The sequence below is a fragment of the Rhinolophus ferrumequinum genome, chromosome 12 (genome assembly GCF_004115265.2).
Source record: "Rhinolophus ferrumequinum isolate MPI-CBG mRhiFer1 chromosome 12, mRhiFer1_v1.p, whole genome shotgun sequence".
NCBI classification, from domain to species: domain Eukaryota; kingdom Metazoa; phylum Chordata; class Mammalia; order Chiroptera; family Rhinolophidae; genus Rhinolophus; species Rhinolophus ferrumequinum.
In genome coordinates, this window is record NC_046295.1 from 82,178,922 (window position 1) to 82,205,001 (window position 26,080).

The following is a 26,080-nucleotide window of genomic DNA, read 5'->3' on the forward strand; positions in this document are numbered from 1 at the left end:
CAGACCAGCCGCCCTTCCTCGCTCCACCAGGCATCTGAGTGACTTTGGGACGTGTTCGTTCCTCTATTTTATCCTATTATTGTATTACTCTGCGTGTGCTTCACCGTGTGGTGCATTGACGAGTGACGCTTTACTGTTTGGTGTATTGATGGCTGCTGTTTGAGTAAAGAGCATACCGAAAGGTATGTAAGATCTTGTGTGCTGTTCTTCGCTCGTGCCACGGCTACGCAGAGGCCTCAGTCAGTGCCGGGTCGATCCTGGGGGTCTGAGAGTCTCTCGGGGGTTAGTCCCCCTGACCTGCAGGAAAAGACTGCAGCATGGACTGTGGGCCCAGCAGTCGCTCGTGACATCAGCTGATTGGCAAGGCGGTGAGGCGTAACCCGCAGCCCTGAGAGGAGATCAAAGTCTGACGGAGTCAATTTGTCAGGAGCAAGGTCGACACCCCGTGCAAAGTCCCCGTGACCCACATTCTGAGGCTCTGGGTAGATATGAGCCTGGGGGGACACTGCCTAACCCACTCCTCAGACCAAACAGCTACGTCATTGGAAACAGCCCAGGAGTCAATGAAAATGTAACAGGTTTCATCAAGGGAACCCAAAATAAAAGTGGCTTAATCGGGAGGGGAATGATTCCTCTCTGAGGTAGCACTCTGGCAGTCTAAAATAGCGGCTCGGCTCCAGCCATCGCGTCCACACTGCAGCAAGGAGGAAGAGCAAAGTGAAGAGCACGACGTTCCCTTTGAAGACAGGACCTGGAAATGCAAACGTCTTCTGTTTACATTCCATTGGCCAGAGCTTAGTCACATGGCCTTACTTGCTGCAAAGAAGTCTGGGAAACGCAGTCTTATTCTGGGTAGCCTCGTGTCCAATTAAAACTCCAGGGTTCTCTTAACCCTCAGTCTTGGGCACAAGTGTGTCACAGGAAAAATGGAGAAACGGAGACTTATGCCCCTGGGCAGATTGCCGCTCCAGGCATAGCCCATCCCACCCCCCCAGGCCCTGGTGACCTTTAGACTGAGGTCAGAGGTCATGCAGTTCCCTTCAGACAGGTGCTCAGGGAGGTGTGGAGAATGGGGAAGCCGGCATATGGTGGGGACGGCTTCAGGCCCAGGCCAGGCCTGGGGAAGGTCATGTCTACACTGAGACCCAAAGAATGGGGGGCAGGGGCTGGAGGGCGAGAAATGCAGCTCCAGGTAGAGGAACAGGGTGTACAGAAGCCAGAGGCAACAGACTGTGGGCAGATGTGGAACCTGCGTTTTGTACAATGAATGTTTGTCCCTTCGGGTCGTCATCGTCATGGCCTGGAAGAGCCCAGAGCAGCACGTGAGCTGTGGTTATGATTTGGGTCCACAGTAACCCTAATTTGCTCACTGTCATCCCTCCTCTTGCAGATTCCGACGTGTCAAGTGGGTGGAAGCATGTACAAGGGTGGGGGTGGAGGAGAGAAGGGGAAGAGGAAAGGACCTGGGAGAGAAAGAGGGTCTTCTGAGTGCCTAGGACCCAGGGCAGGGAGATGGGTTGGGAAGGGCGGGGCCTGGGACCTTGGACAGCTTCCCTGAGAACAGCCTTGTCATGGTGACTCACGTCCGGCTCGCAGAGGCTTAACTGTCCATTGTAGGAATACTTGTAGGTGTCCCCACGGACGGAGGGACGGATGGGTATTTCTTTGTACGAATGGAATAATATTCCATGGTGTGTTGTCCATCCACGCAGTGGGATATTATCCCGCCATAAAAGAGAACGAAGTCCGGACGACACACGCTACAACACAGACGACGCTCACAAACGTTGTGTTATGTGAAAGAAGCCAGACACAAGAGTCCACATATACTATGACTCCGCTTCTGTGGAAAGTCCAGAATAGAACAACCTACAGAGACAGGACTCAGATTAGTGGATGCCAGGGGCTGGGGGTGAGGGGGGCGGGAGGGACTGTTTCCAGGACATGGGGGCTTCCTTTTGGGGTGCTGACCGTGTTCTGGAACGAGAGAGGTGCTGGTTGCTCAACATTGTGAATGTATGAAATGCCACTGAACCGTACGATTTAAAATGGTTAGTTTTACGTTATATGAGTTTCACCTCAATAAAAAAAGACCCAGGTGAACAAGAATAAAGAGAGTCTCCTGTTACCTCGGCGTCTAACTGATGTTAGTTATCCCTGCAGCTAAGCGTATAGCTTTCCAGATTTAGTCACACACAGCCCCCAGCAGATACGGGCATAGATGTGTGTACTCGATCTGAACGAGGTCACACGCCCCGTACTTTTCTTTCATCTGCTTTTCTCAATAGAACTGGAGTCGTCCACCAGATTCTTGGGGGCCCGCAAGTCCTCAGTGACGTTTTACACGTTGTGCTGTCATGTTGATGATATGTGACAGGAACTGTCTAAACATCCCAAGAAGGATGAGCTTCGTTTGGCATCAGAAACAGTTGTTTCCCCCCAACTTCTTGGACTTCTCGAAGGGCGTCCAGGCAGGGCCGTGGCATTGCTGTGGGGCCGGGCAGACCTCGCACCCCCAGACAATGTGCTTCCCTTTGAAGGGTCCAGGCCAGCTGCATTGCAAGGGCTGCACAACATTCTGTTGCCCTAACGGACCCTAGTTGCAACCAGTTGCCTCTCAGCAGCATTTAGAGTGTGGTGAACTTTGTCTTTTCCGAACAAGTCTGGGTGAGTGACCTTCTGGCTAAGTCCGCGCCCCTTTCCTTAGTTATCAACTTAGCACAGGTTCCCGCAGGTGACATTTCTCAGTCAAATGCTTTGAATGGGCTGCTTTCCACTCCACAGAGGCCCCCCCAGGGGATAGTTGAGGATGAGACACAGCCATCCCGGGGGTAGGGGTTTGGGGGACACTGATGGGGGCAGGCCCCTGCAGTAGCATAGCTATGAGAACTCTGGGGTGGCAGTCCTGGGGGAGTTGGCCTCCGGCCTGCTTCCCTCTGTGCCGGTGGCACCGCCTCCTGGGGCAGCAGACTGTCCTTCTCAGTGACCCCACCCTCACCCCAACCCCATTCTTCTTTCAGTCCCCAGAAAGCATGTGCTCTTTCCTGCTTCAGAGCCTTTGCCAGTGCTGTTCCCTCTGCCAGGAATCCCACCCACCCCACTCCCATCCACAGCCACCCCTGTTCAGTGGATCCCAGCTCAAATGGCCTCTCCCACTCCCAGGGGCCCCCCGATCTGAAGGGTCACTGGGGCCCCGTTAATGCTGGGCTTCCCCATTGGACCAGGACCCTCCACTACCTCCCTCCGTCAGTGTGGGGCTCTCCACGGTACCCTGAGTTCCCTGCAGCCACAGCCAAGTGAGTCTGCCTCGGTCTGGGTCCGATCGTCGCTGCTGGATTCCTCACCCCAGCACGTGGCGTGGCTGTGCATACACACAAACACACACACGCAAACACACACGTAGCCAGCTCACACACACGCCTATTTGCGCACAGCGGGGCCCAGCCCAGGGCTGCTGACGAGTGTGTGACCCTGCAAATGCTGGTTCTGACGGGCCCAAGTCACTGACCCTTTGGCTGTTGAGGCTGCTGAGTCCATGGTCCCCTCCGCCTCCCTGAGGTTGACCTGAGGTTGGCCGGACCTTGGCCTGGACCAAGACCTTGCAGGACTGTGACCTCTCCCTCACTGGAGAAGCTCCTGAAGGACTGGCAAGGGGGTCAGGATGGGGAATGGAGAAAGTGGGGGGGAGTGGAGGAGAGGGGACGGAAGGAATACAGGAGAGAGGGAGGTGACCAACCTGCAATCTGAGTAAATAACAGCAGGGCCTTGATGTCTGGACCTGGTTGATGAGGTTGGTGGCTCATGATGGGTGGCAGTCATGGCACAGATAAAGAGTCAGGGGCCTCCCCGGGATGCTGACCCTGACAGGGATTTCCAGGGCTAGGCAGGTGGGGGCCCCCTTTCCCTCCCCCAGGGGCTCAAGGCCAGCAGAGGCGAGCAGGTCTGCCAGGGAGTCCTCAGCCGCCCCTGACCTGCAGGCACCCCACCTGCCATCAGTTTCCAGGGTCACCCATCTGCGTGAGGTCACCCCTAGGTCCACCTGGATGAGAAGCTGGTCTTACAAACACCCAGCGACCAGGTGCAGGTTCTTCTGGCCGATGGGTCAGGACCCCCCACGGTAACTGGGCAAAGCCCCTGCTCAGACACCGCTGGGAACAAAGAGGCTGCCTGACCTGTCCCACCACACACATCTGGTCACGCAGCCTGCACCTGGCAGGGTACAGGCACGCTGATGGGACCCCACAGGACTACATGGGTGGCACCTGTGCAGGGCCCACTGTCCAGGAGGCCCACAGCTCTTTAAGGGCCCACAGAAGTGGTTTCATTTCTTTTCAAGTCAGAAGGGAAAAAAGTGCACTTTTAGGGTTGAATATGACATTCATATTTATACCAACACAGTCCTAGAATACAATTTCCAATGTGTTGTGTGGAAAAAGGAGCCCACAGCGGTTGCTGGGCCCTGCACGGGGTGGGGGTGGGGGGTAGGAACAGAACTGCTGGATAGAGAAGACAAGAAAGATGTGTTTGTAGAACAGAGAAAGAAAGGAGGAAAGAAAAAGGAGAAAGAGAGACAGGGATGGAGGCAGGAAGAGAGGGAGGGAGGTTCAGGGTGGCCCCAAGAGCAGACACCTTGAGTTGTTGGGGCCCCGTTAATGCTCCCAGCCTCCGGGAGCTGACTGGCACGGCCTGTGGCCCAGCCCTGAGGCAGCTGCTCCCTCTGCTCCCTGCCCTGTGTGCACTGAGGGACGGGAAAGACCGTCCGTGACTGAGTGCTCTGGGCTGGGGAATTCCGGGGAAGAGAATGAGACTCAAACGGGAGCAGAAGGGGGCAGGAGAGAGGCTCCAGCTGAAGCCCATACCCCAAATACGGGACCACCCTGATGCTGAGACACACCTTTGCAGCCTGGTCCAGAGTCCTGGGGCCTGCAGTGTGTCTGCTGGGCACCACCTCGGGGCACCTCCAGACCGACCACTAGTGTGGGCACCCAGAGCCCAGGGCCAGCCTGCAGTCCAGGAGTGACCACTGCACCCACTGCTGGGCAGTGGGCCCTGGACAGGTGGCAGGCTCTGGTTAATTACTACCAGGTCCTTGCTCCCCCTCTTCCCCGCAGGGACAAGGGAGGGGACAAGGGAACCTGGCGCTCCTCCCTCCATCCCTCCGCTCTGTAGTCCACCCTTCTGGCGTCTGTCCACTAGAGAGCAGTGCAGCGCAGCCGTTGGCGAAGGCCAGGCTGGTTGGCTGGTTGGGCTGGGAAAGTCGGGAATCCAGGGGCAGGCACAGGGGTTCAGCCCTAGTCTGGGGAGCCAGTCCCAGATAAAATGCAGGACGCCAGTTACATGTGACTCTCAGAAAAACAATGAACAGCACTTTTGAGTGCACCTATGTCCCACATATTAAACAGTGCTTATGCTAAAAAAGTGCTATTCCTTGTTTATCTGACATTCCAATCTTACCCCACGTCCAGCATTTGTATCTGCTAGACTGGACGCCCAGCTGCAGGGAGTCTGGGAGGGGCCGAAGTTCAGATTCCAAGCTTATTAGCTCAGTGACTGATGTCTGGATGGGTCACCAGGAGGCCACACCTGACCCAAGCTCTGACTCAGGTGAGTTGCCAGTGGCACCAGGGCAGGATGGGGCCACTTGGGCTGAGCTCAGGAACTGTGCCTTTGGCCTCTCACCCACTCATCTTGACTCCAGACTCATTTGTCTAGGCCTCTGGGTGGTGAAAGGTGGGTTGAGGGCCAAGAGCCGGAGAACCAGGTCTGCTCACTCTGGAAGGGAGGGCTCCGGTTGCACTTAGTAGTGTTGCTGGTACTCTCTAGGCTTGTGCAGTGCACAACCTGCGTAACTGCCCGGGGGTCGTGGGCAGTGTCTGCTTCCTTCTTCACCCAGGGCTCTCCCTCATCCCCGCCTGCCTGGCTTCCCTCACACCACAGCCTCTGCTGCTGCAGAAGTTTCCTTGGTATTATTTAGGTCACGAAGTCACCTGCAGTTGAACTGGGTGTATGACTGAAGATGGGGGCTCTGACTCACTTTCCCACCCTTGGGGCCTCCTCCTCCTCGCCCTAGAGCTTTGGTCCAACACCCCACCCTCTCATCTGAGCGAGTGTGAGCAGAGGGGCAGAGGCAAGAGCTCAGACACCCAAGCCCCTGGGGTGGGGTCTCCATGGGAAAATGGAGAGTGACAGTAGAGGGACCCAAGGCCCACGTGCAGGTTAGCTGTACCCAGCCCGTTTCTGCTCTGCTTGCTCAGAGGCGTGCCGAATGTTCCTGCCGCTGACTGCCTGAAGACCTCCAGAGCCCCTCGGTCCCTTTCTGTGGGCAGGGGGCCCTCCAATTGTCCCCCGATACCCTGACAGCTGGCAGGCTCCAGGCAGCATGCATGCTGCTCTTCTGGACTTGAAAGGAAGGAATCCTTCATTTCTTCATTCATTCATTCATCCATTCACCAAAGGTTTGTGGGCGACTGCTGTGGGCCAGGCCTCCATGCAGATGCTAGGGATGGAGGTGTCGGGGCTGGACACGGGAAAGGGACTATGGGAGTAAACTAACGGGGAGACAGTGACATAGGGGACAGGACGCCCGTCTCACTGCCTCCCCCTTCATGGAGGCTGAGGGCCTGGCTCCCTGGGACACTGGTCCCCTGCCTGCACAGGCAGCACAGGACCCTCAGCCCAGGTCTGACCTATGTGGACAAAAAAGAGGGGTGTTATGGAAAGTGACCTGGCGGGAGATCTGATGATAAATCCCTAACTGGACAGGTCATGGTTGGTCGTCACGCCCCAGGCCTATAACTTTTTAGTAAAAGGCTTATCTTTGCCATAAGCCAGCCCTGTCCATTGTTTCAGTGCATCTAGGTCAAGTCGCCTTTGAAATAAGCGGATCCAGCCTCTGGGGAGCACAGGATCTTGTTAAGTGTCCTGTAATCCAATCCCCACCTTGCTCTCTCCCACCTTCTTAATTCCAAATGCATAAAAGAAGCTGCAAAAAACGGTTATTCCTGGGAGCATTTGAGATCTTGCTTCCCAGCATATGCCATCAGTTTGGTTCAGATAAACTCTTATAAAAATTCTCTACAGGTTTGGATATTTCTTAAGTTGACACCGGGCTTGGAGGAGGACAGAGGACGCAGGGAGGAAACAGAAGAGACCCACATAAAGTGAAGTCCCACATCCCTATGGTGAGGGCCTTGTGTCCCTGAGTCCCTTATTCCTGTCTGATCAGGAGGAGACCACAGCCCACAGACGGGAGGGGCCCCTGGCCAGATATGGTGGGGTGCAGAAGTCCGGCCTCGGTCTCTGGGAAGCTGAGCGCCGACCTCATCTTGCCAGGGACCACCCTCAGGAAAAGCAGAAAGTCGCTCCCTAAACTGGCAAGTTTGAGTGTCCAGATTGGGTTTGCCAAGGGATGGTCAAAGGCCCTTCCTGGCCTGAGGCAGTGCTCACGGGAAGGACGTCCTCCACGGTCAGGCAGGGGCAGCAGCCGCTGGGCGCTCTCCAAGGCTGCAGGAATTCAGCGTATTCGGGTGGAAGGGTGAAGGAGGCCTGGACAGCTGGGCAAGGCAGAGCCTCCCTCCCTTCCAGTCCCTGACCCCTCCCGCGCTGTCAGAGGAGGTTGCGGGCCTGCACAATGGTAGACACACTCCCCAGCCCCAGCCCCGTCTCTAGTGCTTGTTGCCTCCACCCTCCCCAGGGTGACAGGCAGCAGAGCAGGGCCCAGGGAACTGCTGAGGCCCTTGGTCCAGAGAGACGCCCCTCAGCCAGCAGCCAAAACTGGGAGTGTGGGGAGAGACAGAGGGCGGCCTGCTTGGCCTCCAGCCCCTTCCAGTCCCCTGGGCTGGCCTGGGGAGCACTGATGGGGCAGCTGACTGAGTCTGGATGCCAGTTGGACCATGGGTAAGGTGGCCAGAGGGCGGCATGCCCTAGGAAGAGCTGCTGACAGGCTGGCATCTCACACACAGCCTATCCCACCGAATCTCAGTAGGCCCCTAGGAGCTCATTATTGTCCCCTGGCACAGACAAGGAAACAGGCCAAGAGAAGAAGAGCTGGTCCCAGTGGCCCGGGCGGCGGGATGAGGCCACCTGGGTCTGGCCTTGGGCTCTTAGGCTTGTACCATAGCCTACCTCCCACTCCATCTTGCTGGCCAGGGACCCCCGGGCCAGTCCTCACCCTTCTGGGCCCGTGTTCTTGTTTGGCAGTGGGGGGCTGGGTAAGGCCATCTCCAAGGGCCCATCCGAGACCTGGGTAACCGCCCCATGTCAGAGGCAGGACGGCTGGTGGGACGGTTAAGGCGCTGGGCTCAGGGCCTCACTGGGCATCTGCCCTGTGCTTTCTGCCTTTCAGCCCCTCTTCCCAGCCTTGTGACCCAGGGCTCTGGATGGTACATCCACATGGTGGTTTCCCATTGGCCAGAGCCCAGGCCACATGTCCCCAGCTCCAGGTGCCCTGGCCAGCACCCCCTGGAGCTCTGGCCTGCTAGCACCACCCTCCCCCTCCCCCTGCTTCCCTGGGAGTTTGTGGCCCCAGCACCGCCTACTGCAGAGCCCCAGAAATTGGGGCCTCACCTCATCTATTTTTAAGTACAAGCCCATGAAAGATTTATAGGCTGCTTTATTTACAGGTGTCGGGATGGCATCTGCACCTTGTGGCGCACCCACCAAGAGCTCTGAAAACATACAAACCTAGGGGCGCTCTGCCTGAGACCCCAGGGCAGACCAGCTCGGCTCACAGCCCCCTCGGTGCACTGCCCGGCTCTCCAAGCTGCGCCCCTTCCTTCCATCCAGCTTCCAGGCCTGGATTCCATCAGTCTTCTCCCCGGGAGGTGGGCCTCCTAGAGACGCCCCCCAGAGGGAGCAGGGGCCTTACAGGGGTGTCTCCTGGTGCTCCTGGCTTGCCAGCTATGCAATCAGCTGCTCCGTGGTCTACACCCTCCCTGGTCTTGTGGGACTGCTGAGACAGTGTCCCTTCCTTGGCTCTCCTCCTGGTCTTGCCTTCTCCTGGGCAGGTTTGAGGCAGAGGAATGCACCTGCTCAGGATGCGAGAGGCAAAGTCAGCACTGGTCCCTGATTTCCGCCTAGCCTCCCGGGAACAGGCCTGGGGACAGGTGCTCCTTTCATCTCAGCCGGTGAGGAAACTGAGGCTCAGGTGTGTTTACCTAACTTGGAGGCTGGAGCAGATCACCAGACTTCAGAGGCTGGGTACACCGCCCTTGCCCCTAACACCGAAGCAGACGGGAGGGGTCACACAGCTGCTCCTTTGTCTCCACTTCCAGGAATGGAGAGCCTTGGCCCTTCCCTCCAGACCCCACCCAATCTAAGAGAAACAAAGACTGCAGGGCACCACTCTGCCCCCTCCCCCCCCCCGCAGAAGGAGGCCGTGGGTGGACCTGGTCAGCCTTTGGTCAATCTGCATGCCCAAGCCAGTGTGCCCCCTGTGCCCAGCGGCGTTCCCCTCCCCTCGGCTGTGGGCTCCCTTGGGCCTCAGGAGATGGTGCCAGCTCAGCCTTGACTATGTCACCTGATGCCATGTGCTGTCTGGCTGGGTCCCAGCAAATGCCCAGGAGGGCTCTCAGCTGTTGTCCGGCAGGGGACAGGACTGACTCACACCCAGCACCTTCCCATGGTAGTTGTGGGGACTCGGGGCGCCCCTGAGAGTGTCAAACAGGACGCCGCCCATCCCTGGCCCTGAACCAGCCATGGTCTTGGGAGGAAGCTGAGTAGACCCCAGGCCAGTCGCTGCTCCACTGACAATCACTGATTTTAGAGAGAATCTCTGTTCTCAGTCTCTCCACCAACTGGGAAGATTCTCTGGGTCTCGCTTTCCAGAAACTAGGAGCTTCTGTTAACTTTCCAAATAGAGTGCTACAGTAAAATATTGAATATTTGTTTCAGACCCACCCCTTGGAGTCTCATGCCACCTCCACTGGCCTCTCCCTTCCTCCACCCCCTTCTTGTCAGAGGAAAAGTGGACGTTTTCTTTCAACACTTCCCTAAGAGGAGGATGGAACTGGGGAAGGAGGTGAAATTGGGCAACAGCCTCTTTGAGGACGCAACTGCGTCCAGAACCAGTGCCCGGGTTGCAGGAGGACGACAGGGCAGCAGCAGGCATGGCAGACAGTGACAATGGGGTCGGCTTCCTCCCCAGTCACTTCCTGTCTGGGTGGTTGTCACCTCTGGAGGCCCAGTTTCCCATCTGTAAAATGGGGATACATTTGCTCTCGAGAGGATTATTTGTTGAACACCTACTATGTGCCAGGCATTCATAGTTCTCAATACTGGTCATACATCAGTGAAATGGAACAGACAAGTCCCATTGGAGCGGCCATTCTAGTTGGGGGTGCGGTGTGGGGAGAAGGAAAGCAAGCGCACACACAAACGTGCGACTTACTCATACAAGTGCCAGGAAGAGTGTGAGGCAGACGGCAGGGTGTGAGTGATGGGTGGGTCCCTGGGGAAGGTGCAGCGCTAGGAGCTAAAGGACCGGAAGGAAGCCTTCTGGGAACACAGCCCTTTCTGCCCTCCGGTTGGTGAGGACTGCATTCTGTCCATCCAGTAAGGACCCTCAGGAACTCCAGCCGAAGACGCTGCTACTCCTCGTCTGAGAAGTCCGCTGTGACCCAGCCTACGCTCACTGTTCCTCCCTCTCTGCAGCTCCCTGGCTGTAGGGCACCCACCTGCACCCACCAGCGTACTCTCCCAGTCACCCTGAGGTCTGCACCAGGACTGAATCCTGCAGCAGCCCAGTGCCCCCTTCCTGGGGGGGCTCTCAGGTCTCCTCTGAGGGGGCAGGAGTGGAAAGAGGGACAAGCTGGTCTCTTTAAACTGATACAAAATAACGGCCAGACAAGGTGGAATGAGACTAACTCGAGAATGCTCCGTATTTAGGCAGGGCCAATGCAGCACCTCTGACACCTGCAAATGGGCCCAGCAGGAAGGTCCCGCCTCCCCAGGGCCAGAAGTCCCCACTCATCTCAAGAAGCTTTTGTTATTTGTCAGAGGAAACAGAACAGTTTTTTTGGGAGTGTCAGTGATAGATTTCAGTAACAGGTCACCTTAGCATCTGAAAAAAGAAAGAGGCCAATATTGCTAACGGCCTTCGCCCTGGGAGCTCCAAGCACAGTGGGCATTTTCTAATCTGCAGCAAACACAGGACCCCCAGCCCGACACGTGGTGAGGACTTGTGCAAAAAGGAAACTTGGTTTCACAAACTCAGATCTGCTCTCTGAGGTCTGACGGCTGTCCCCACAGGAATGATCTGGAACGCCGGGCAGGTCCCTCCTCCTCCCTCCCCCAAGCCAGCGCTAACGGCACGGCTGTCCTGCCAGGCTGGCCGCCCATCAGCTAAGCTGATGTGAATACTGTTGCCTGATATCTGCAGCTGGCCTGGAACCAGGAGCGCCCGCGGTGACACCGCTGCTGGCTCCCAGGGCTGGCACCCTCAGCCCCGCCCAGAAACACGCCCCATTCCTACTTCTAACCCCTCCCCCAATCTGTTGCGCCCACCAAACCCCGCGAGGCGAGGTCGCCCCGAGCCCAGCTGGGCCTCCCTGTAATTGCCCCAGGGAACCCCAAGGGGCAGGCTGGCCGTCTAGGTGGCCGTTGGTCACTCGGGCGCGGTTCAAGGGCCCCTTTGTGTGGCGACCGGGCTGGCACGGGCGGCCACGTCCTTGGGCCGCTTTTGGAGCTGTGGTCTGGGCTCAGGGGAAGCGCCAGCGGGGGTCGGCCCGGAGGTGGGGGACACCCGACAGGCCAGGAGCCCCAGAATGTGGGGGGGTGCCAGAGTCCCAGTGACCTGGCTGCGCGGGTGCAGTGGCTGGGAGGGGGCCGCGGCGCCAGAGCCTAGGTGACCCGGCGGCGGGGAAAGGGGGAGTGTCGCGGGGCGGGGCGGGACGGGGCGGGTGACCGGGCGGCGGGGGCAGTCACGGGGCGGGCACGCCGCACCTAGCCGCTTCCCTGGCGCGCGCGCTCTCTCCACGCCGCCCCGCCCCTCCGTCCTCGCAATAAGGGGCACGGGCGGGGCGGGGAGGAGGGCCAGCCGACGCCAGCCCGCAGGTCGGCCTAGCGACCGCGGTCCGAGCCCCAGGCCCTCGCCGTCGGGGCTCCGAGGGCGCCGCCGCCGAGCGCGGCCATGGAGTTCTGGCCCTGGCTGACCGCGGCGCTGCTGCTGCTGCTGCTGCTCGTGCAGCTGAGCCGCGCGGCCAAGTTCTACGCCAAGATCTCCCTGTACTGCGTGCTCTGCTGCACGGTCTCCATCGTGGCCGCGGTCGTCTGCCTGCTGCGCCACGGCGGCCGGACAGTGGAGAACATGAGGCAAGGGGGCCGGGCGGGGTGGGGGTGGGGGCAGGGCCGGCGGCCGCCTGCTTCCGCTTCCCCAACTTTCTTCTCTCTTTCCCTCCTTCCTGCCCCGCCCGCGCCTCCCCCGAGCTGCTGGGCGGGCGCGCGAGGGGAGAGCGCCGCTGGGGAGGCCGGCGGGGGTGGGTAAGGGTCCCCGGGAAGCGGCGTCACAGTGTATGCCCACGCTGTTGCCCGGAGGCCCCGGCGGAGGGCAGGCACTGACAGATTTAAACAGGTATCGGCCTCCGGCGCCGCGGTGTCCCTGAGTCCTGCCGAGGGCGTACGGGTGCCGGGTGCCAGGCGGTGGGTGGCGCAGAGGCTGGGCCAAGCTGGGAGAGGCTCAGTCCTCCTTCCCCCGGGGGGAGACCGAGGCCAGGACCTCCGGGCTTGCCCCCATCCTCCCCCCCCCCGTGGGCCCCGCGGGAGCACCGCCCCCGCCTGGACCGGCGGGCGCACTGGGGTGCTGGTGGTTCCTCTCCTTTCCAACCCCCCCCTCGCCCACCCGCCAGGTGATGAATGTACCTGGTCCCGGGCACCTCTGGCAGGTGCCTCCTTCCCTTTCCTTCCTCTGCTCAGAAAGGTGGGAGGTTCCACACTAGGGACGGTGGAAGTTGGCCCTTGGGGTCCAGCTCCAGTCTAGGTGAAGGAAGTGGGTGGTGGCTGGAATTTGCCTCTGGAAGCCTCCCAGACCCAGGGAGCTTGGCTTTTGGGAGGGGGTATAGGGTGTGGAGTGGGGTCTCAGGCTGGGCTGACCAGAAGAGTTCATGGTCTCTCTGGGTCAGAAGGGTGGTAGGGGCTGTGGCTGCCAGAGAGGGGGCTCCTTCTTGCCTTTCTCCTGGATTCTGATGGAGGGTGGAGCTGTTGAACATTTCCCTCTGTGGCTTCTGCATTGGCCTCTTGGCTGCGGCTTGATGTGGGGATATTGTGGTCCCTGAGGGCCCCCCCGCCCCCATGTGGTTACAGGGCAGTAGGTGAGGGTTCCTGGCTTTCTCCCGTCTCTTGCCCGTAGCAGGCTGATGCCACTAGGACTGACCCATGCTGCATGGGTCCCCAGGCCTTGTCTTCAGAGGTCTGTGGCTTCACATGGCACTGAGAGTGGGCACGATGGCTCAGACTGGAGGGCCCATGGGTGCTCAATAAGATTTGGCCCCCACACTCAAAATGGCCCAGCCAGCGTCCCAGGACCCACACACAGGCCCCAGGCGCTGTCCCTCCAGCGTCAGTCTTCCCAAGGAGTGCCCTCTGGTGAGGGGAGGGCCTCACCAGAAACAGGAGTTCCTCAGAGCTGGGCCCCCACCACGCCAGGGCAGTAGTGCCCCCGGCTTCGTGCATCTCTGAAGGCCTGGCCTGGCAGGAAGGCCCTGGGACCCTGCCTGAGTCTCCACCCTGCACCTGCTGGGGGCTGGGCCTGGAGGTGCAGGAAGGGGTGGTGCTGAGTTCAGGGTGCTGCCCTCTTGAAGACAGGCCAGGAGCTGGCATGTCTGGTTCTGAGGCAGCAGGGAGCCCTGGGCCTGGCTTTCCTGGGGTGCAGGGGGGAGCTGGGCCCAGAGCAGGTTTCCAGTAGAAGTGACAGGAGATCCTAGAGCTGATCCCCCACCACACACACACACTCTGTGTCATTAGGTAGGTGGCCTCTCCAGGCGGCTTCCTTGTCTTTTAAAGGCTCCCTTGTCTCTTCCAAGAGTGCACTGGACAACAAAGCTGCTCCCCAGGGGTGAAGTCAGGAGTCACCAGCTCTTTCTGACAGTGGTTGGACCTGGTGGGCGGGTTACATTAGCAATTGACTTTGCAGCCCCACCCTGCCTGGCCTTGGCCGCCTGGCCTCTGCTGGCCTCTACTTGCTGGCCCTCCTCAGCCCGGCCTGACTCGGGCACCCAGCCTCACCTGAGATTCTGGCCACTAGGGCTTCCCCCTCTGGACCCCAGATGGCCTGATGGTGCTTGGGTGGGGCTTCCTGCTGCGCCCCTCCCCAGGGCAATCCCCAGACAAAGACTCTTTAAAGGAGCCGCTCCAGGACCTAACAGCAGGGAGAAGATGGGCCAGGGGAGCCCACAGCCTGCACCCCTGCATCCCCAGATCCCACAGGGATGGGTCACAGTGATGACTCCACAGCGATGGCTAGGGTGGGGGGTAGGGATGCAGAGTTGGGATAGGGTGCTCCTGAAGGTGACTTTCCAGAGGGACGTGGCTGTGGGGGAGGGGAGGCTGAGAAATGCAGAGAAAGAAGAGGTTCTGTGTCCAGCAACAGGACCCAGGAAGATGGGGTGAGTGACAGGCTCCCCCCCCATTTCTGGCCCCTTCTGGGCCGGGGCAGGCTACGTCTGCCCAGTTAGTCCCAGGACCCGTGCGCACCGTGGGTGCCTGGCTTTCTCCTCTCCAGTCTCACCTGTTTTCCGGAAGTGTTCTGCCTGTCATGCTCTATGCCAACCTCCACTTCCAACTCCTGAGCACCCCACTCTGTGCCGCAGATGCCTCAGCCTTGGGAATGGATCAATATGTGTTCCGTTTTATAGATGAAGAGTTTGAGGTTCAGAGAAGCAACTTGAAACTAAGGCCTCCGAATCGGGGAGGGGAGGAGGTGGTTGTCCGGGTCCCAGAGCGAGGACATGGCAGAACCAGGATGCACATCCACTGAGTGCCTCCGAAATGCGTGCTTTTCCTTTCCTCTGTGCCCTCCCAGCGCTAGGGTCTGGGGACAGTGCCGTGGTGGTCTTGGGGCTGGAGCCCAGGCTTTGGGAAAGCCCTGAGTTCTGGGAGGGGCATCCCCACTCTGCCCTCTCCCCCACTTTCCGGTCTTCCCCCTGAGCTGTAGCCCCTCCCCGTGGGACTCTGGGTGGGCCCCCAAGGAGACATTTGCTGTTGAGGCTCAAGTTCTGAGTGCGCCAGGAAAAGTGATAGGAACAGAAGAGCAGAGGCGGACTGTTCTGACCAGGCTGGGGGTGCTGGGACCAAGGACCTGCTTTGGGCTGGTGGTGTGTGCAGGGCTAGTGGGGAATAGCAGGCCACGGTCCTTGTCCTGGGAGACGACAGATGCCCTTATCACGCCCATTTGACAGAGAGGAAAGTGAAGTCCAGGAACGCTGTGAGTGTTAGGATTGGATTTGGCTGTAGGATCAGGAAACCCTCAGAATAGGAGCTTAAGCAGAGTTCCCCTTTTTTTTTTATAACATTTTTTTAACTATTACTTTCAGGTGCACAAAACAATGTCATAGTTCGACATTTATCATTTATATCCCTCACACAGTGACAACCCTCCTGCCCCCATCCACTCAGAGTTCACTTTTTCATACATCAAAGGAAACCAGAGCTGGGTGGCCTGGGGCCACAGAAAGCTTCAGGCTCCTCTGGCTTGTTGCCCCACTATTCTCAGGGTCCAGCAGGCCACCGTTGTGGCAGGACCTCTGGGGACTGGATGACATATATCCTGTGGCCATGGCGTGGCTCTTAGCAGCAAGGGAGGCAGGGCAGTGAGCTACGCGGTCTGTGTGGGCCGTGCTCATGTAAACGCTGAGGAAGCCAGAATACCCCAGCATCTTAGCCAGTGCTGCCTGCCACTGAGCGGTCCTGGGGGGACGCATGGATAGGGACACAGTGTGCCTGGGGAGCCCCACAGCACCTGGGGCTGGCTTGGGGCCCTGGTCTTGAAGGAAAGTCCACCCTTGTCCTGCTGGGGTGAGATGGCAAGGGACAGGTAGACTCTCCTGGGCCCAGAAACCAGGGCTCCCACCAGCCCTGGAGACTTGCTCATTAATGAGGGTTGGGAGGGTTTCCTTGGACAGCTTCTCACCTGTGGGCCCCCTCTTTCCAGGTCCCTGGCATTCACTCCACTCCTGCACACCCGTCTTAGCATTTCTGGTCGTCTGCACAGGCTGAAGCGCCTGCCCTCCACTCCTGTCCCTTCCTCGTGCTCCAGCTCGTATGACACTTGGAAAGTGCCCCTACTCTGCCAGGTGGCTTCACTGGGGCGTCCCATCTCCTGAGCAGATCAGCAGAACCTGTGCTGCCTTCCTGGCAGGGCTGCCCCCAAGTCAGCCCTACCACACCCCCTTGCTCTGTGGGGCAAACCCCAAGGGGTCTGAGGACTGGCATGCCTTGGCCAAAACAGCTGCCCGGGTCTCCTGGGAGCCACCCAGACCAAGTCCAGGGGCTGAGGGCAAAGGTCAGCAGGTGGCCCTGCCTGGCTTTGAACTGCTGTGCAGCTCCCTGGAGCCGGGGCCGGGTGGGGGAGGAGTGGGCTGGCCGAGTGGGGGGAGGCTCTGTTTTCATTTACTTTGGGTTCTTCTTTTCTGCTCGTGTCATCATCACAGCTGCTGTTATAGAGGCTCCCACGGTCCCACATGTTTCACGGGGTGTCCCACCCTTATGGTGCTCAATCCCTCCACCCCCTTCCTATTTCACAGGCTGCAATGGAAGCTTCGGGACGTCAAGTTTATTGCTCAAGGTCACAGCTGGTGAGACGGGAGTCAGGATCCAAATCCGGGTCTGTCTGACCTAGGGCTTGGGAGGGGCCCAGGTGTCCCTGGGCCAAGCATATGAGATGGTCCAAAGAGACTGGCTGCCAGGAGCGCAGTCTGGGCTCCCATGGCCCTGGAAGGCTCTGTGACGTTTGTGGCGCTCCCTTCTAGGCCAGTAGTCCTGGTCTGAGGTTAAGTGGAGGGCTCCTGAAAAGACCGGGGAAGGGTCAGGCTTTCCTCTCTGCCTGAGGAGCTGGATACTCCTGTTGGCAGTTGGAAAGGGCCTGCTCCAGGGGCCACCGGCCGTGCTGGAGAAAGCCCACGTCAGTCACCCCCCTGGCAGCCGTCAGTGGTGCTCTGGAACACCGGGCCAGGTACCCAACCCATCCAATGGCCACTTGGGTTTTAGGCAACTTTGGCTCCACTCCCACTGGCCTCCCTGGGAAAGCAGGGTCATGGGATCGGGGACTGGAGGATGTGGGACAGCGGCCAGAGAAGTATGTCCCAGGACCAGCAGCGCTGACACCTGCCCCAAGCTTGGGGACAAAGGACAGCTGGCACTCAGGATGAGGCCTGGGCTGGACAGGCAGGGCCTCCTGGGGTGATGGTTGCTTCGAGGTTCCGGCTAGGATGGGGGACAGCCACTTCCAGCGCTGCTGGGGGTTGGGTGGGCGCTGTAGAGCCGGGGGAGGGAGGGCGGCCTCAACACTAGCTTCTGGAGTCTTGTGGTTTTGAACCCTTGCGATCCCCTAGCCTTTACCCCACCTCCAGCGTGCCCTTTGCCTGGCATTCTTCACATGGTTTTCAAAAGCCAGGTTAAGAGGTGGGTTCTGGCCTATCCTGGCTTCTCTGCTGTGTGACCTAGGACAAGTTACTTAACTTTGCTGAGCCTCAACTTCCTCATCGGCATAATGAGTGTATGCTGAGTGTACTGACCGTGTGGGGTTAGTGTCTGAAAAACATGGGATGGTTCACGTGGAGCCCTTGGTGCAGTGCTCGGTGCACAGTAGATGTTCAACAGACGTCACTCGTGGGGGGTGTTCCCAACCGGCTTTGTTTGCCTGGGCGCCAGGTGCCTGGTGCCACATGGTGGGTCCCCGGAAATGTCTACTGACTATAGGAGCCTCTGCAGAGCTTGCTTTGCTTCCTTCCTCTTTGAGGAAACACTGTGAAAATGATAATATATATTATCCCACCACTTTTACAGAAAATCTTGAAAATATGGGTGGGACATTGGGAGAAGAAAAAGTGGGTGCCCACATGGGCACTGCCTGGGATTTCTCACTCCCAGGATGCACCGCAGCTCGCTGTAATCACACCGGCTGCTGTATTTTTCAGTGTGTGTGAATTCAGTTATTTGTAAAAAGGTAGAGAGCATGGTGCCATGGGAGCCTCCATCTCCTGAAGCAGTCTGTCTGTCCCTCCCTGAGCCTTTGGTCCTGGTAGCATGGCCTCTGCCAGGCTGCCTGGGCTTCCGGCTGGGGCGGGCGCAGGAGGCAGGGGACCGATGTGGAGGGGCTCCTGCCTAGGTCCTACTGGGTGGGGTTGATACATAGTATCTGTCTTAGTTCAGAAACAGTAATAGTGTGCCAGCAGTCCCTTAAATATGATACAAAAAGAAACACAATAGAGGAAGTCCCTCTGGCAGATGGTGGGGCTGGCTGTGCAATGTTCTGCTGAACTGGACACTGGAAAATGATTACAGTGATCAATTTTATGTTATGTTATGTTATGCGTGTTTTACCACAATTTTAAAAAGAAAGAACGGAACCAGCAAATCCCACTACCAGGTGGGACCACTGTCCATTTCCTGTGTGGCCTGAGATTTTCCTGTGCAGCAGAGTAGGGAGAGGCAAGCCATGTGTAGTTACCATTAGAAGTAGGATTAGAAGTCAGAGGAATGTTCTTGCAGTAAATAAATGCAGATCTCCGTTGTTATTTTCCTCCGCTGCAGCAGGCTGTGAAATGGACCCTGATTTATTTCACCTCTCCCTCCTGGGGGGCATTTAGGTGTTTTCAGATTCTCCTAATTCAGACCACACTTGAGCGTCACCACAGCTACCCATAACTGCCTTTGGGTGATTCCTAGAGAGCGACTTCAGGTGAAAGGAACTCGGTTTCTTAAGGGCTTTTGCGGAGTGCAGCCAACCTGCTCTCCAGAAGCATCTGCTGCTCCTAATACTGCCAGCATCTCTCGGAGCCGACACCTCCCGTTACCAGTCTTTTTAACCTGTGCCAATCTGAAGAACGAAAAAAGGGTTTCTTGTTTCAATGGGCATTTCTCTGGTGGATAGTGAGATGGAATTTTTTCTATGTTTATTGGACATTTATGTTTTTTCTTTTTGTAAAATGACCACTTATGTCCTCTCCTTGTCTCCTTCAATCATCTCAGTGACCCGAGAGGCTGTCTTTTGCAGATGAGAAAACTGAGGCTCCCGAAGCTGAGACAGCCAGGCAGTTGTTCCAGCCGCTGTCCAGGGCTTGCAGCCGGGGCCCAGCCCCTGCGTGGATGGGACAAATGGGCAGGTCTGGCCTGAGCTGGCGGAGGCTGGCGACGTGGGGAGGAAGGCCCTGGCTTGCAGATCCAGGGAGGGATGGCAGGTCTGATCGTGAAAGCAGCCCAGGACTAACCACTGTGCTCCTTGAGCCTCAGTTTCCCCATGTGCAGCATGAGGCAATGAGATGTGTCCGCGCTTCTGACAGGAATTAGGTTCTGTGAGAGGCACAGCCTTTCAGACACAAAAAGACAAATCCCGTAGGACTGCACTTATACGTGGTCCCCAGAGGAGTCAGATTCAGAGACAGGAGGTAGCTGGTGGGGACCGGGGCTGGGGGAGGGGTGGGATGGGGACAGGGTGTCAGTTTGGGGAGAAGAGAAAGTCCTGGAGATGATGGAGGTGGTGGGCACACGACAGTGTGACTGTGCCTAAAGCCACTGAGCTGGCACTTAAAAATGAGTGAGATGGTCGATTTCCTGTGTATTTTCCCACAATTAAGACCCGGGTCTGGCTTTGAGTCAGAGGCCCCCCTAACCCACTCTGTTGAGAGTCAGCTCCCAGTAACCTCCTGTATAGGGTGGAAAATACCCCCCCGCTTCCCTCAGGACTGGTGAGGAAGGCCAGGGACAGTGAGGAAGGACAGGGGGCGGGGGGCAGTCACAGGAATCTTCTGGGAGAAATGCAGCAATTCTGGGTGGGTGGGTAGCACATCCCCAGCCCCCTGCCACCCACAGGGGGTGGGAGGGACCCAGGGCCCTGCAGGGACTCGCAGAGCAGTGAGCTCACATCTCAGAATCGTGACTAGGCATCCCCCTGAGGGCTGACCCCTCAAGGGCACCTGTCCTGTCCCAGCTGTGAGCAAAGCATCCTGCAGAGCAGGGCCCTGAGGCGGCCGGTTCTCCCTGGTTCTCCACACCCAGCCAGCCACCTGCAAACACAGGCTCTGTCAGAAGACACAGGTGCCCCCTGGACACACCTGGTCACGCCCATTGAGTGCTGCTTGGACAGGCCCCTCAAATTCACGGGTGCCTCAGGGAAGCCTCCTGTGGGAGCAAGGCCTGGAAGAGCCTTGTGTTTCCAAGTCAAGAGTCCCGGACCCACACACATCCCGACTCCACAACTTTCTCTCCTGGTGACCTTGGGCGAGGTCTTTGACCTTCCTAGGCCTGTGTCTTCATCTGTGAAAAGGGGACGCTGGCCCTGCTCTGTAGGGTGGGGGTGAGGAGTGAAGAGCACAGCCTCCATGTGCCTGGTCTCGCGAGTCCCCTCCGGGGTGGCTCTCCCATCATTCCGGAAGCTCCTTCAGCTCCTTGCAAAGGTCACCGCTTGGTATCTATGCTTGCTTCCTGGTATGGCACTACCTTGAGGGGACGGTCACTTCCCTGCCTGGGTCTGCTCCCCCGGAGTTTGTGGGTGGGGGCCTTGCTCACACCTGGGACCTCTCCCCACGTTGGGTCCTTCAGTCACTGACATGCTGAGAAGCAGACTCAGCCAGGCCCCATGGGCTCTCAGCCTCCAGCCCCTTCCAGCTCGGTCCCCACTTGGCTGAGCAAGCAGAGGTGTGGGGTGAGGGGCAGGCGACATGGGCAGGACCCTGGAAAGCAGACGTGGAAGTAGGTGCCCTGCCCTTTGCTGGGTGTCTGCCCCCAGAGGCTTTGCTCCCATCTGTCTGGCTGGGGTGGCGGGAGGCAGGGCAGCCCTCGCTGTCCCGTTGAGGGACAGGACCTGAAGGCTCTGGATGGGAAGGGGAGCTCCAGGTCACGTCGCCGCCCACGAGCGGGGGAGCAGGCCCTGTCGGCTGCGGGCGTCGGTGCCGTGTCTCTCTCCTGTCCTGTATCATGACACCTCCCAGGCCTCCAAGCCAGTCTGAGACAGGCCGAGGGGCCGCGGCACCTCTGCTCACTGGCACTGTCCCCCTCAGCATCATCAGCTGGTTCGTCCGGACCTTCAAGTACATCTATGGCCTTCGCTTTGAGATAAAGGGCCGCCAGAAGCTGGAGGTGGACCACCCCTGTGTCATCGTCTCCAACCACCAGAGCATCTTGGACATGATGGGTGAGTAGGCTGAGGGTCTGGCGGGAGAGCCGGCCTTCCCGGCCACAGGCTCAGTCCAGGCCACCAGCTGGTGCCTGCGGGAGGGTGCTGCTTCAGGGCGGTGGAGGCGGGGCCCCATGAGCTGGCAGGGGAGGGGGCCTGACAGGCCAGGGGAGAGTGCCTCCTTCCCGCACAGGCCTCGAGTGACACCGGCACGGCACGGGGCCCGGGAGCTGTTTGAGCGCCTTCCCTTCACAGGCCGGAAACAGGCTCAGAGGCCAAATGGCTTGCCCAGGGAGCCAGTGGGAAGGCAGGAGTCGCCCAGGCCTGTTGGTGGTCAGGGCACAGGGCGGCCGGGTCTCCCTCCTCCTTGGGGAGGTGGCTCCAGGCTCTGAGGCCTGCCTGTCTCTCTCTCTGCCCCCCTCCCCCCGGGTGCCCGCAGGCCTTATGGAAACTCTCCCCCGGCGCTGTGTGCAGATCGCCAAGCGGGAGCTGCTCTTCACGGGGCCTGTGGGCCTCATCATGTACCTGGGAGGCGTCATCTTCATCAATCGGCAGCGCTCCAGGACCGCCATGACCGTGATGGCCGACGTGGGCGAGCGCATGGTCAGCGAGAATGTGAGTGCCAGGGCTTGGGGCTGCCCACGCTCACGCTCTGTCTTGGCGGGAGGCAGTGCCACTTCCTCTGGGCAGAAACACACTTCCCCGCACGGCTGCAAACCGCACACAGGGAAGTCCTCACTGAGCGGTGTCCCCTGCTGAGAAGGGGCAGCCTCCCTGGGGCAGCTGTGGGCCGTGGCAAGCCTGCCACAGCTGCCTCTTCTGTCCCCTGCAGCTCAAAGTGTGGATCTACCCCGAGGGCACGCGAAATGACAATGGGGACCTGCTGCCTTTCAAGAAAGGTGCCTTCTACCTGGCAATCCAGGCCCAGGTGTGTCCATGGCCTCACCTTCCTGGGGGTTGGGGAGGCTGGTCCAGGTTGGCTTAAGGCTGAAGGGACCACTCCTGGTCAGGTGGCAGGGCCTCACCACCCCTCTAGCGCCTGACCTCAGGAAGGTCCTCTGGGCCCCTTCACCTACTGAGTGACAGGCCTGACACCAGGCCCAGGGCTGGCGCCTGCTGAGGCTCAGTGACCAGCTGGAGTAATGCTCGGCTCCGCTGTGGCCGCACCTGGAGCTTCAGCGCCCCCACTTCCTAGCTGGCCAGGCGAGGGTCCCCCAGGGAGGGGGTGGTAGAAGAAGCCCGTTTGCTGAGCTTGCTCTGGAGGGCAGTGCCAGGCACCCTGGCTGGGGTGGGAGTGGGCAGTGGGTGTAAACGAGCGGGACCCGCAGTGTGGGGCGGGCTGGGCCAGAGCTGGAGGTGGGCCTGGGTGGAGCGAGCCGCGAGCTGTGCTGTGGGACCTTATCCTTTCCTGGTCCTTGACCTCCAGGGGTGCAGTTTGTCCCAGAGGTGTCCTGGGGCCTGGGAGCGATGCCAGGAGAGGCATTCAGGTGTCGCATTCATCCTCAGGGTGGGGTCTCCTGGTGGGTGAAAGATGCCCTGTCCTACCCAGGTACCGTGCTGGGGGCATCTGTGTATGGAAACCATCATCTGGGGTCAGAAAGAGCTTTCATCCTGCCCATCTGGGGTCTGGGGTCTATGTGGTGACTTTTCTCCTGTCCTCCACCTGTGACAGGTGGCCTCTAGCACCCCCTGGTCCTGGCCCTGAGCAAGGCCAGGTGAGCCCTCCTGCCAGAGGCTCCCAGCTAACCCCCTGGGGTGCAGGAACTGGCAGATGGCTGGAGGATCCCTGAGCTGGGGGCCTCCAGAGCCTGGGCTCCGATCCCAGCCCTGCCCAAGCAAGGCTCTCCCGCCTTCTGGGCCTGTGGCCTCTCTAGCCAGGAGGTGGAGGGCACTCCTGCCAGGTGCCTGGGGCTGATGTCACTTCCCTTTGCCAGCGGCATGGGGGAGGGTGGTGGGAGAGGAGGCATATCTGGTGGGGCTGGGACAGCAGCAGCCTCAGCCAGGGGACTGGACGCAGTTTCCCATCATCCTCCCTTCGCCCTCAATCCCCCACCCACCACCTGCTTGAGTGTAGCCTCCCTGTTTTCCCAGCCGCCCTCCGGTCCTCTGTGGTGCCTGGGGAGAGGCTCCCTAACTGCCAGGTTAATGATTTCCCTCAGGCACCACTTCCGACATTGCAGTCACAGTTGGACTTGACCCTGGTGTCTCCCGGGAACAGCAGCAGGCCCTGCCCCCTCCCTGCGCGAGAGCTGCCTCCAGCCTCCCCAGGGTGGGGGCGAGGTTGGGCAGGGAGGGTGGATGGGGAGACCTCAGCAACCTTGTCTAGCCCCACTGGGGAATCTTAGGACCCAATGGGGGACACAGACGTGGGTCAGATGGGCGTGTGCCAGGAAGGCTTCCTGCAGGAGGTGATGCTTGCGTGAAGACGTGCAGGATGAGTTTATGGAACTCTGGGCCACCCAGCCCATAAAGGGTGTCCCAGGCCCAGGGGTCAGAGTGTGGAAGGGTACTGAGGTAGGACAGGGTGTCTGTCTGGCAGCTGCTCCACGGTGGGGCAGGCGGGTGACAAGGCACATGAGCTCGCCCTTGGGGATGAGTGGTCTGGGGTGAGCTCCGGTCGTCCTCAGGCTGCCCGCGTCTCTCTGTACACAGGTGCCCATCATCCCCGTGGTGTACTCCAGTTTCTCCTCCTTCTACAACCCCAAGACGAAGCTCTTCACCTCAGGTAGCACCCCCACCGCCTGTGCACACACAGCCTGTCTCGTCCTTGGTCACTGTAACACCCGGGCACCTAATATAGTGCCCATTTCCAGTGGTTACTGTAAGCCAGACTCCTGCCACACAGTAACCATTAGAAAGAGGGAGGGAGGGGGGAGGGAGGGAGGCAGGGAAGAAGTGTCTCAGCTATGGACTATGAGGTGTGTGGTAGTGGGCCCATTTCCCAGATGAGGACACTGAGGCTCCCAGACTGTGTGCGGGGTGCCTGAGTTCACACACGGCTCTAGGCCACACCCACATCTCAGGGGGCTTGAGGCAGGCATCTCCTGTGCCGAGGGTGCATCCAGACCTGATTCCCGGGGCAGCAGCCTCCCAGGCACCCCCATGCCCACAGGCCACAGAGCTCAGGGCTTTTGCTTTTCCCTCCAGTCCCTGCATCTGGTGCCCAGGTGGAAAGGTGGGGTCCAAGGTTGAAGGGCAGTGGGGAAGGAGCCAAGCTGTTTGCCCACATCCAGGATTCTGTGCAGCCTAAACCATTGTGGAGATGGAGTAAACATGGGTGGGAGCTGCCTGGGAGCGGGCGGGGGGCACGAGTGCTTTCTCGGGAGGAAATGTTCTGTACTTTGGGTGGTGCTTATAGCGTACACGGTTATCCAAACCTACTGAGTGTGTACGTAGGAGCTGTGGTGATTGTGTAAGTTATTCTCAGCTAAAAGCCAACCACCCGAGGCTGGAGTGTCCAGAGAAGAAGCCAGCCTGGCTGGGCCCTCGGGGGCTCCACAGGGAAGTCTGGTCAGTGGCCGAGAGGGAGGGGAGGGGGTTCAGCTGGGACGAGAGGCTGCAGCCTTGGGGCCAGGGCAGCACTACAGGTGGGGCCCCAAGCCCCCCAGGCTGTTGACGCCCACCCCCACCAACAGCAACCATCAAGGTAGAAGTGCTGGACGCCATCCCCACCAGGGGCCTCACCGTCGCTGATGTCACCACGCTCATGGACAACTGCCACCAAGCCATGAGGACCACCTTCTTCCGCATGTCCAAGACACCCCAGGAGAACGGGGCCACTGCTGGGTCTGGTGCCCACCCAGCCCAGTAGCCAAGGCCTGGGGTGGGGCAGGACTTGGGGTGGGGCAGGTGGGGGCAGGACCTGACTAGAGTATGGACAGAGGGACCCCCACCCCACCCTGGCTGCCAAATATCAGTGTCCCACTCCCACAGCTCCCTGGCTTTCATCCAGGCCCCTGTCACTGGCCTGGGATCCAAGCCCTTGATGCCCCTGCAAAGGAGTCAGCTGGAGCCTCCCCGAGCTCTGAGGGCAGGGCCTCACCCACCCTGTGCCTCCAGGATCCGCATGTAGGAGGAGCCCTGGGGCCAGAGCAAGTGGCCTGAGCTGAGGCCTCCGCCCTCCTGCTGGGCTCCCAGCCATGGGCCTGTATCAGGTCTCAGGGAGAGGCAGGCTCTGGGGTGGGGTCTGTACCCCCGCCGGCCCTGGGGAGCACGTGCTGAATTGGTACTGCACTTGGTTGTTTTTTATAAATGAACTGTTGGAAGTGCCTGGTGAGTTGTGGTCATTAAAAGGGTGGGCGGGGCTGCCTCAGGCTCCATCCTGGACGAAGGGAGGCACAGCCCAGGCAGTGCATGGGGTCTTCCAGGCTCCCTGTGCCTCTTCCCCACTGGGGCACAGTGTAGGGGACCCCCAACACACCCCCTGGCAATGTTCCCTTCCAGGGACTGGGCCCACAGTCATCCTATAATACTTTTTTCAGGGTGGGCTTGTCCACCTAATGGGGGCAGTGGGCGTTCCCAGGGGTCCGGCAGACACTGGGGAAAGAGGCTGGAGATTTGCTCTTTGGCCACTGGCTGCATGTGGGGCCAACTTGTCACAGGAGGAGGCTGTCTCTGTGGCCAGTGACACCTTCCCAGGAACCACCTGCTCCAGCCCCTTTTGGAGAGTGGGGACCAAGACCCTTCCTAGCAGGACCCAGGGGGCTGGAGCCACCCTCCTTGGCCTGTGGCTGCCCTCCTCTCCCACTAGCCAGCACA

General features: G+C 59.4%; 1 protein-coding gene across 3 annotated transcripts; it reads left to right on the forward strand.

Moving 5' to 3' along the window:
- The first annotated feature begins 11,974 nt into the window (after positions 1 to 11,974).
- Positions 11,975 to 25,590, forward strand: AGPAT2 (1-acylglycerol-3-phosphate O-acyltransferase 2). 3 transcript variants are annotated; one of them, XM_033122642.1, is made up of 6 exons: positions 11,975 to 12,309; positions 21,207 to 21,340; positions 21,762 to 21,937; positions 22,155 to 22,250; positions 23,975 to 24,047; positions 24,958 to 25,590. In XM_033122642.1, exons 1-6 carry the CDS (start codon positions 12,128 to 12,130, stop codon positions 25,131 to 25,133), a joined length of 837 nt encoding a protein of 278 aa, XP_032978533.1. In that variant the 5' UTR covers positions 11,975 to 12,127; the 3' UTR covers positions 25,134 to 25,590. The 3 variants fall into 3 exon arrangements, with proteins under 3 accessions (XP_032978533.1, XP_032978534.1, XP_032978535.1); XM_033122643.1 differs by lacking the exon at positions 11,975 to 12,309 and adding an exon at positions 12,391 to 12,568; XM_033122644.1 differs by lacking the exon at positions 11,975 to 12,309 and adding an exon at positions 16,165 to 16,283.
- The last annotated feature ends 490 nt before the right edge of the window (positions 25,591 to 26,080 follow it).

Bases quoted from the DNA above. Each gene is read 5' to 3' on its own strand.
- AGPAT2 (XM_033122642.1), top strand. From the start codon at position 12,128: ATGGAGTTCTGGCCCTGGCTGACCGCGGCGCTGCTGCTGCTGCTGCTG. The intron at 21,341-21,761 runs GTGAGTAGGCTG...GGGTGCCCGCAG, and splicing joins GAGCATCTTGGACATGATGG to GCCTTATGGAAACTCTCCCC. The intron at 24,048-24,957 runs GTAGCACCCCCA...CCCCACCAACAG, and splicing joins GACGAAGCTCTTCACCTCAG to CAACCATCAAGGTAGAAGTG.